Genomic DNA, 11,169 nt, shown 5'->3' on the forward strand with positions numbered 1-11,169 from the left:
TCAATTTGAACTCCTCAAGATTTGTGCACGATCAAGATGATTTTTGATGAAGTGTCAATGAGAAAAGTAAAATTAATTTATTTTATTTTAAAACATAATTTATATAAAGATATATAAAGTTACATACTTATATAATATAAAAAATCAGGTTTTGCTAGCTTATCTTTATTTTATTTTTTTCCTTAAACTAGTGGCTGAACTTGCTAGTGCCCCTAAGTCCAGCTCAACAAATCAATCACAATCACCATGGAGGAATTAGTCTGTACGCAGTTCGAACACAGAATTGGATTCGGATGCTGCGTATTTACTGCTTATTTTACTGCGTATTTTTTGATACATTATATTTTCTACATATTTTTTGCGTATTAATTGTGTATTTAGTGAGTATTATTTATGTATTGCTTTTTGAAACGAAAAAATTTGATATCAAAAAATACGTAACTCAATAAACAGTAAATACGTAGCATCCAAACGCGTTCGGATTACGTACAAAATAATTTCACCAATCACTGAGGCTGCCACAACCTGGCTCTTTCTAAATTTTATTTTTTAGCTGTCCATATGGTTATAACTCAATTATCTCCCCCAAAAAAAAAATAGATCACATTAACCGTACATGTGGAAATCGAACGCTCAGAAACGCGCCACAAGAACTGAGATCCAACGCCTGATCAGGTCATTGCATACGTTTCGCTTGTGGGCCCACCTCGGTGGTGCGCATCATTCGTAGCTTTCAAAAAAGAAAAACGCCGGCAACTTCGACGAACGTGAAGAGGCAGTGGGCCCCATCTCGGCGATAATGCCGACTTCTAGGGTCATTAAAGCATCTCACTTTCCTTCCCCTCTCACCATTTATTTAGGCTCTATCCGTGAGCGAACGACAATCGCTCTAGTCTTCAGGAAAGCGTTCATCGGCTGAAGAGGTGAACGGATCAGGTAAACTCTCCTCTTGAGAGTTTCGCGCAGATTTTCTTCCTTCCTTGCGATTGGCGGGATCTTTCTCTCTGGTTGGTTTCGATTTTGCGTTTGTTCTTGGGAAATCGAGCATACTGCCTCTGATTATTTGTTTCTGAAACCCCTTTTTGTTTTGTTTGCTCTGCACTCTTTACTGGAGGGAGATAACTGGGTGAAGAATTTCTTTCGGATTGGATTTTCGTTTTATTTATGGTCTGAGATGTGGTTGTGAAGGATCTGCCGGGTTTGGTGATGTGCTGGTTCTGGATTGATCTGCTCCTCTTCCGTTACCCTTAGGTTTGTGATACCTGTTGGGTATGGTTGTTGGAGAAAGTCTCAGATTTGTTGGATCGCTGCATACTTTGAATGAGTGCATGGATGAGAAGAACGTTCTTTTTATTTATCCTGTGTGATTTCTGTCCATTTTACCGTTTGACTGGATCTACCTGGAAAGCTGGAGCTTTTGTAACTGGACTGGGAGGTTGAATGGGTTGGTGGACGTGGTCCCCAAAGCATGAGGAATTGGTTGTTTACATGTTGTAGAAGCTGTTGATTCTGGGTTGCTTTTGAGAGAGTTATTACTTTTTCTAATGGTCGATTGGGGTATTTCTAGAGAGAGAGAGTGTTTTAATGGGAAACTATTCATGATATTGTGTCGACTTTTATTTTCTGCCCAGAGATTAGTTGTTTGGATTGCAGTGGAAATAAATCTTGTTATCTCTTTCTTTGCTAGTAATCTGAATCGGGTTGACGTGATCTGAAAGGTTAACATTCAACTGAAGCTTGGGATTGATCATTCGTGTACTATATAGTTTACGGGGTTATCCATTCTTACATTTTTCTACATTATAAGGCGGCTTCTGAATTGTACATTTTGGGTTTTGTTACTTTGGTTGAATTATCTTAATACCGCCCACAATTTGGTATCTGTTTTTTGCATCGGAATGTTTGGCAAATAGTTATGTAGAAACCATTTTATTTTTTGCATAAGATAACTTGACGATTTGGTCTATATTGTTCAGGTCATTGCGTGTTTATGCTTTTTTGATCTTGCTGGTATGTTAACATTTGGTGCATATCAAGTTTGATGGTTACAGGCTGCAATTCTGTTGGTGGAAATTCTTCTTTGGTCAACTATTGATTTTAAAACTCATGGTAGAACTATCATAAGGTGTAGAAATTTCTGGATTACATTAGCTTTTAATTCTAGAAGAGAGAAAATGTTTAGACTAATATCATCTATGATATTTTCTTTGCCCATTACATTACCCCAGGCCATGTGCCTGATTCTTCTGTCTTTTTCCTTCTTCTTTTCTATTTCTCTTTACTCCAACTTAAGGCTTCAAAACTCTGTCATTGCATATTTCTACATCAGTTGATATCATGATCAAAGCTCCAAGGAGTTCTCAATGAAAAAAATCTCCACGATCATCCATAGTTTCAAGCCTCTTCCTCCTCATTAAGCCGTTGAGTCTGCCCTCTTTGATTTTTCCAATCAACCTGGCTTTCTTGCTCACCATCCTTTACCACATCTCCTTGCAATTAATTGTGCACAAACTTTGTTCAACTTTCGTGTTCACCTTTTACAATTTCCACTTATTCAATAATCTTGTAACCGTGCTCAATGCATCCTTGCTCGCATCCAATTATAGCTCGAACCATTTGCTATCTCACATCATTTAATCCTCTTGCACTCATGTGCTTCTCATTTCTCATGCACTCATGTGCTTCTCATTTCTCATGCACTTTGGTTGCAACTATTCATGCACTCCAAGCCATTCAAATCTGCATATTGTTTCTTGACATCCCACTTCTCCATAGCCCCTACATCACATGGAGACCTGCCTGCAAATATGTGTATCACGCTCAACATATCCTATGAATCATTGCACCCTTACATCTCACTAAGTCCCATCACAATTTGGTTGTTTTATATCTGAATGAAAGTTTTTGCAGTCAGCAATATGCTAAGTGTACTAAGCTCAGGTAGCCTAGTGCAAATCTCTGCAAAACTTGTAATCTTTCGCTTATCCCACACCAAAATTCACCTTGCAAATCTCTTACCCACCCATTGCAGCTCTCCATCACAATTTGGTTGTTTTATATCTGAATGAAAGTTTTTGCAGTCAGCAATATGCTAAGTGTACTAAGCTCAGGTAGCCTAGTGCAAATCTCTGCAAAACTTGTAATCTTTCGCTTATCCCACACCAAAATTCACCTTGCAAATCTCTTACCCACCCATTGCAGCTCTCTCTCTCTCTCTCTCTCTCTCTCTCTCTCTCTCTCTCTCTCTCTCTCTCTCTCACTTGCAATTCTTGTCATCTCTTCCCCTTCTTCATTTGCATGGTTTATGAACAACTTGCATGTGGCTGCCCGATCTGATTCATCCATGTTTTACCTACTACCTTAAGCATTTCCTGTGCGACTCTAGTGCAGGCCTTCACCTACAAATCTCAGTACACCTCAACCCTAATCCTAGACATGCGGGAAACAGTTTAAAAAAGAATAACAGTACATGGATCTTCTCAATCTACCCATTGGATCTACCTCAAATAGTTCATGCAATTATATTCAAGAGTTTTGGAATAAATAGATCATTTTACTAGAGCTCTTTAATTGTTTCTAGAGGATCTATAGCTAGATACTTCTATGAAAATGTGTTGCATATGATGATGTTTGCCCCTTTCATATCTTTTAACGGGAAGGTTGCCCATTCATCTATTTTTCATCTGTTTGTGTTCCCATTCATTTCTTCTTCATTGGGATGTGTTCATCAACAACAACATCAAGCCTTTAGCTCATTACGCAGGGTCGAAAACTTCTTCGGGATGTGTTTATAATAAGGATAAATTTCACTACTTTAGCAAAACAGTAGAAAATGTCCTGTTCTTCCTTCAGCAACATTCAAACTCTTTGTAGTAATTTTTTTTGCACCGTGGAAGGATTAATGTAGGACAAACATGAGTTGTGTCTCGTGTCATAGTATCTTTTTTTTTTAATTTGAATTGTCATTTACTTGTTATTAGTTTAATTTTAGTATTTATTTTAATTATAATGGGCAATTATTTCATTTCAGTTTAGGATAAATTTGAATAATTAATTTTTCTACCAGTATCTTCAATTATAAATAAAGATCCAAGGGTGATGTAATTATCAGACTATAATATTGAATGAAATGATGCTTGTTATGCTTTTTATTCTTTTTAGACCATGTTTCAGATCCTTCCCCTTCAATTATTCACGGCTTCTATAGCTCTCCTGTTGAATCACTTTCCATCAGCTTCCTCTTCAATGATTTCTTTCGTGGTTAATGTAATTAGAAGTTGATTTTACTGTTTTCGTTTTGGTCAGTAACTTAATAAAGTAATAGACAAAGACATTGACTGCATTTTTTAAAACCTTCCTTCAGATGATGCTATTTTTTGTTTTTAACGAGGCTGTGAACATCCTGTTTGTTTTTTTCGCCAAGCCTATTTATTTTGTTAACATTCTAAGTGATTTACACCTGCATATTATGGCAGAATGAACATCTTTGACTCCTAAAATGTGTATACACCTACAGAAGTCATTGAATTGTAATATTATATTGTCATAAGTAAGTACAACATGGCAATGTTAAACAGAGACTAGGAAAGCCAACTTGATTTGCTGCTTGATGGGATGATCATTATGTGAATAAATATGAATGGAAACGCTGGTCAACATTGGTGATCATAGCAATGTTTTGCTTATTTGAGTATTGCTAAGTTCTTTTTTGAATTCATATTTATAATCTTAATTTTTTTCCTGCACTCCTTCCAGTTCAAATCAGCATTTTTACCCTTTTTTCTCGATTTGTTTTCTCAGCAGTAATCCCTAGGAGACTCTTTAATGGTGTATGATGTTATTTTTCAGGGAATTGGGTTTCTGTTTTACTTCTAATTAGGTTTCATGGATACTATCAAAACTATTTTTGTGCCCACTAGTATGGAGTAACGTGGTCAATGAATAAGATCGTTAATGAGGTTGTGTTTCAGTTTGGCTTTATTTTTTCCTTTGTTTAATTGGTTTGGATAGAATTGGAAATCCCGTTGAAGTGTACTAGCAACTGCGTATTGGTTTGCATGAGTGACTTTGGCATTCAAATAATTTCTATTTTCAGTTCTTTTTTTGGGTTAATTTAATTGCTTAAATTCACACCCGTAGTTGCATTTCATTTAAGATATTGATGTCTTAAATGCATGAGTCTTCGAGTTGTGTTCCCTAATTTATGTTAAAGTTCATTATGAACAGTTGAAATCTAATTTAGAAGGGATGGTTTTTCAGATGTTTGGAGGAGTTGCTTTCGAAGTTCATTTGGCATGATAGATTATTGTTCCTAATTTCTTGAAAATGTCAAGTCCTGATCAAGAAAAGGTGCTCTTTTCAACTAGCAATTCATTTTAACGTTGTTTGAAATATGTTTATGTTTTAAGTAAATATTTGATATTGATTGTCTTCTCCCTCTTAAAATCAACAGCTTGGAGTCAAACTTCATGCTAGGCTTTCTCTAGATACCATTTCAGCCATACCAATCAAGAAAAGACGTTTCATTTTTTCTAGGTCTCCTTCACCTCCTCCTGAGACAAATTCTTCACTAACAGTAGATTGTGGTACCACACAAAATAAATCTTTTTCTTTAGTGCAAACTCCTTCCTTGGAAGCTAGTGATATTCTTACTTGCTTGACTGCTTCAACAAATGAAGGTTCATCTCTTGAATCTGGATTCAATAATTTTGTTAATGGAGACGTAAGTGAAAACCCTAAACATCAAGACCCTATTGAGCATGACTGTAATTTGAAGTTAGAAAGTAAGGCATCCATTGCTTTCGAAGAAGAAAATGGATTGAAAGATACTGTTTCTGATGACAAACCTGCCTTCTTGAAAGGAATTGAACAGCATTCCGCACCTGTAGGTCATGTTGATGCGCCAATGGAAGAGGAAATTTTGGATGCCAAAAACTTTTCAAGTCAGACATCTGCGGCACGACTTCCTAAAAATACTGAACTGCTGTGTAAAGAAACCTTTGAGAAGGTGCATATTAGTGAATCACGATCTGTTAGACAAGCACAGTTGGAGCTGCAAGATCCAAATTCTCTGCAGGATGTGCAGGATCCTCAGAAGAAATGTTTCGCATCAGGGCCCAACACTGATTCTGCTCAGAGTTGTCTGGATAGATCAAACTGGGACTTGAATATGACTATGGATGCATGGGATGAATCCATGAATGACTCAGCACGGAACCATGAAGATGAAGGGCACAAAAGATCTGGCTTTGTTAGTTTTCTTGGCAGAGGGCCACAGCCATTCCTTATGGGTGCAAGCCCAACAAACCGAACCCCTAATGCTTCCCCTCCATTGAGCAGCGAGCCTAAGAGTTTGAGCAATGATCACTTCTTGAGCCTTTGCACCTCACCTAAATCTGGAGGTGTGTGTTGTAACACTGAAACGGAGGCATGCCTAGATTTGCACCTTAAACCTGCATTAATGTCTGAATCATACTTCCCTCATCAAACTCCTTTCTGTTTAGGAAATGCTGATTCTCTTAAAGAAACACAATTTCTTATTCTATCTACAATGCCTTCGTCTTCTTCTGCTGACCCAAAATATTCTATATGTGGAGCGGTCAAATCTGAGCCTTATCATGAATGCATTCAGCTTGAGGAGAAGAAAACTGAAATTGCTGGGTCAGAAGCTTTTGGCCTGAAACCCATTAAATCTGAACAATGTGAAATTGGAGAAGCCTCCAAAATAACAATATCTGGAGTTAATTCTGCTTCTGATGCAGCTATAAAACTGGAGCCTGTAGAAAACAAATCTCAAGACTCTGTTGCAGGACAGGAAACAAGATTGTCCCATATAAGTGCAGATGATCACAACTTGCTTCAAAGTTCTAAGACACCTCTTGAAGCTGTTAGTTCTGATACCATGGCTTTAAATACTAAATCTGATTCATTTATTATGCAGATACCTGGAGAATATACTCATTTGCATAAATTTGAGTTGGATAGTATTTCCCAGGTAATGCAAAATGAGGTTCTTAGCAATGATAAAATAGTCCATAGGACAATGTCTGCTGGTGCTGGCAATTCCCAATCTGAAAATGGAATTTTCTGTGAGCCTAAAAGTTTGTTTTTGGAACCTTTAGTTGATAAAGACAAGGAGTTGATTTCAATAAAGCAAGCATCTAACGAAGGAAGTGAACATGCTGATTCCTTCATTAAATCTCAGGTAGAGGGTCAGATTATGAATAATGGTACTTCATTAGAGAGTGAAGCATGTGAACAACCTCACATAGCTGCAGAATCGCTGTGTGAATCATTCAATTCTGGTACTTTTGTAGAGAGGGTTTTTGATGAAAAGGCTGAAATTGATTTTGGTTTGAGCTTAAGCAAAACTGATTCCAAAACTACGGCTGTGGTAGAAACATATACAAATAGTGATGCGCTTAAGTTTATTCAGGCTATGAATCAACCCATTTGCATGATGGAGGAGCAAGATGATAATGAATGCAAGACAGGTAGTCCAAATGTTATAGGTGAGGTGATGCGTGCAGTTCATGAAAAAGTTGGAATTAATGATCATGGTTATGAGGATGGTGAAGTGAAAGACGGAGCATTTCTTGGTGCTAATGGGGATTCTAATCTTAGAGTTGAGACAAAAATGGCAGAAGGTACTTGTCCAAGAGATATTGCTGACGTTCCTGTGGCAATGTCATCATCGGATGAACTTGTGAAGCATTCCATAATAGAAAGTTCTGAGATGTCCAAGGATCTTGGAACTGTTGAGTGTGCTAATAATATTGATCCTGCTATTGCAACAGATCTGCAGGAATCTTCATCAGTGACCGGTGATTCTAATAGAGTGAAAACAAGCAAGACTACTAAAAAGATACCACGAGATTCCACAAAGAAGGATAAGGTTTCAGAGCGGAAAACCAAATCTGACAAATTTCCAACTCTAAGAGTTGCCAGTATTGAAAACAATGCTAATGGCAGTAGCGGTATAATGGAGAAAGCTGGAGGACGTGCTAAATCTTCTGTTCCTCTTTCATCCAGTGAAGCCATAACGGATGCATATGACAGGGGCCCCACAGGGCGAATAATCAACTTAAATTCAGCTTCATCTCGAAATATGAATCCCATTCATGAGAGGCCACTTTTATCAAAGGTTGAGAGAGATAACTCTGCTTATGAATTGTTCATGAGGGACAAATCTCATTCTCGTCACAGCAGGTGACTCCTCAAGCCTATATAAATATATTTCTAAATCTTTTATTTTTATGCTGACTAGGTATTTACTTCTCTTCTCTTCTTTTCTTTTCTTTTTTATATACCCGCTGTTATAATATTTTATTCCAGGGATGAAAACCCAATTGAAAAGTCTCTTAAAACTGAAAATGACAAAAAAAGAGGTTTGGCTTGTGGAAACCATGGATCAGGTTCTATAAACTCGAGGGTCAAAGGTGGATCAGATTCTTCACGCTTGAGGTTCAGAGATAAACAGCGGCCAAACCAGTTCATTGATCGAAACTGTGACCCCAACTATATACGGGAACAAATCAATGAGCATAATGATTTTGCATATTCTAGACCCATTAGTTCGGCTGAAATTTCTTTGGGTTCTGGATCAGATGCTTCTGCTTCTTGTGCTGGGAGGATTTCAAGGAAGGTCACTAATAAACTGCAAAGTCGTCCTCATATGGCATGCAGAAGGCATTCTCCTGGAGGCCCAGACCAAATGCCAGTTATGCGTCATCCGACCGGTGAAGTTATGTATGTTTCTCAAGAAAAAATGAATAGACCAGTGCCAGGTGAAATGTTGGATCCTCTTCGAGCCCAATTTGAACGTACTGACCGCATTCCAGCCCATCATGAAAGACTAAGCCTTTCACCGATGCGTCGTAGAGGCCCTCCACGGTTAACTCCTCCCATGTGCTCACCTAGGTCTCAAGCCAGGTCTCCTTCTCATTGGCCACCACATGATGCTTCTGAAGGCTTTAACGGAACACCAATTGTTATGCAGGAATCAATGAGATCTACTCGTCAACATTATGCAGAAGAAATTTTGGCCAGAAGAAGAGGGTCTACTTATAGGGCCAGATTACCAGATGGTATGATGGAAGTTGTATCTTCAAGAGAACATGATTTCCCAAGGCCGCCAGGAAGGGATTTTCCTCGTAAAATTCAAAGGTTAGATATGAATGACCCGAGGCAGGTTCCCGCGGAATACTACCGTACACCTTTCGACCATGGACAAATTCATGAACTTTTTGTGGATGGTGAACGTGCTGTTGGAAGGAGATGCAATGAGGTGCATGTGCCAGCTCGTTACAGGCAACACTGTTTTGAAGGAGATGATGTTGAAAATTTCTCCTTTCGTGGTGAAGAAGGTCCTCCTCCTAGGTCCTATAGGTATCACCCTGAAGGCAATCAAGGGTTTAATGAAGGTGGAAACTCAAGGGAATTTGAAGGACGTTTTAAAAATAGATTAGGTAATCCATCAAGAAGGTATAGACACATTGAGCAGCAGCAACATGAAGATGGCTTTAGGCATCAAGATGGGCAGGGATGGAATGACTCGGGTTTTAATAATATTAGACCAAAGAGGAGGAGATACTAGCGATATATCCTAGAGCAGAGTTTCGGCCACAACTGAATGACTGATCCAAGTAAGGCCTCGTTTGTTTCGTCTTTATTACGCCGTTTTCAAACCGCGAAAACACTTAGGTATCTACTGTTTGTTTACACGTCTTTTCTATAATACATTTTCCTATTACTCCGTAATTCCGCCGGTCCGAAAAGGGAAAAAATTCTGCTTACTCCGTCTAGATGAGCTTATGCAGAAAGTGCACAGGAATCAAACGAGGCCTTAATATCTAATTCTGATTATTAAAGTTATAGCACAGAAAGATCTAGTAGAAGATCCAATAGTTGAGAGCTAGGGACTCTGCTGTGGCTTGCAGACGGTTTCTTCACCTTAATAAAATAAAATAAAATAGAAAAAAGAGAGAAAGGGCCTAATTTTTCTCTTGGCATTACAGTCTTCTTCCCAAGTTGCTGATACCTCATATTGGCAATATTTGACACACTCTGCAGCTAGATGATATAATGGCCCTGCTGGTGACAAAAATGAGAAGCAGTGCATTACTGTATGATTGTCGAGAGAATTTGCTTGGAAGGAATATCTTAAGCTCTTTATGCGTGTTTAATGAAGCAAGCTGTTCTAAATTCGCTGGAGTAACGAGCAGCTCAGACTTGCAATTGCTGGATTCGAAATAGGAACAAAAAATTTATATGCCAGAGAACTGAATTATTAGAATTTACTTGGGCAGAACCATTCAAAATTAGTTGGACTGGGGTACCTGGATGTTCCATTTGGCTCTACAATGGGCTTGTCAATGAACTGGTTAAGCTTATATTCAATTGAATTGATAAAGATGGTAAACTATTCAAGTTATAGAAAAGAACTTTTTGGACTAGACACCTGGTATAACTCCCCATAACCATAGTAAATCCATTGGACAGTGTGAAACAGTTGGAAACCAAACAAGGTGGGATTAAGGATTTGGATTGTAATTTGATGTTCCTTTTGAGGCAAGATTGTTTTCAATCCATTGTATATGATGCTGTAATCAGTTTGCTTTGTTCTTCGCAGGAAAATGAATTGATTGTTAGAGTGAATAGCTTGTAATTACAGGGATTGCATCATGGCTTCTCATATACATCCTCATCCATAGAACCTCTTAAAACTTTTCCAGCCGAATCTACCTCGCTGTTGGAGAACTGCAAGGTTTGTAAGTGCCTTCTTTCGTCAGTATTTCTTCAGGCATCGTTATATCTTTAGAATGAGGGAGGGGAAGGGTAAATTTGATATGTAATGGTATTTTGAAGTTTGATATGTATTGAAACTCTTATGATGAAGATTTGAATCCTCTCCAAGATATCTTCTCAGTTTAAGCTCATATTTTCGTCCATGGCATGATATTTATAAGCAATGGGGTGAAAGGCTAAGGCAGCCTCCAACAATTATCTACAAGTTCTAAAGCTTCAATAAATACAAATTAACCACTGTTCCTAAGTATTGGATGATCATATGCACAATCATCGATCTCATTCAGATTTTGATTGTTATGATTTTATTTGTAAGTGTAATTTTGTCAACTCTCATGTCTTGAGAGTGGTAGGGGAAATTTA

The 11,169-nt window shown here is 38.0% G+C and overlaps 1 protein-coding gene across 4 annotated transcripts; it reads left to right on the forward strand.

Annotated features, from left to right (window-relative positions):
- Positions 1–841: 841 nt before the first annotated feature.
- On the forward strand, positions 842–10,937 carry LOC110104021. Of its 4 annotated transcripts, XR_003701472.1 has the most exons (5): positions 842–936; positions 5,260–5,349; positions 5,453–8,208; positions 8,335–10,526; positions 10,631–10,937. XR_003701472.1 is itself a non-coding variant. In XM_020832954.2 (4 exons), exons 2-4 carry the CDS (start codon positions 5,326–5,328, stop codon positions 9,593–9,595), a joined length of 4,041 nt encoding a protein of 1,346 aa, XP_020688613.1. In that variant the 5' UTR covers positions 842–936; positions 5,260–5,325; the 3' UTR covers positions 9,596–10,937. The 4 variants fall into 4 exon arrangements, 3 of the variants coding, with proteins under 3 accessions (XP_020688613.1, XP_020688614.1, XP_028552650.1); XM_020832954.2 differs by having other exon boundaries at positions 8,335–10,937; XM_020832955.2 differs by lacking the exon at positions 842–936 and adding an exon at positions 984–1,007 and having other exon boundaries at positions 8,335–10,937.
- Positions 10,938–11,169: the final 232 nt, after the last annotated feature.

This window comes from Dendrobium catenatum, unplaced genomic scaffold, assembly GCF_001605985.2.
Source record: "Dendrobium catenatum unplaced genomic scaffold, ASM160598v2 fragScaff_scaffold_847, whole genome shotgun sequence".
In the NCBI taxonomy this organism is placed as follows: domain Eukaryota; kingdom Viridiplantae; phylum Streptophyta; class Magnoliopsida; order Asparagales; family Orchidaceae; genus Dendrobium; species Dendrobium catenatum.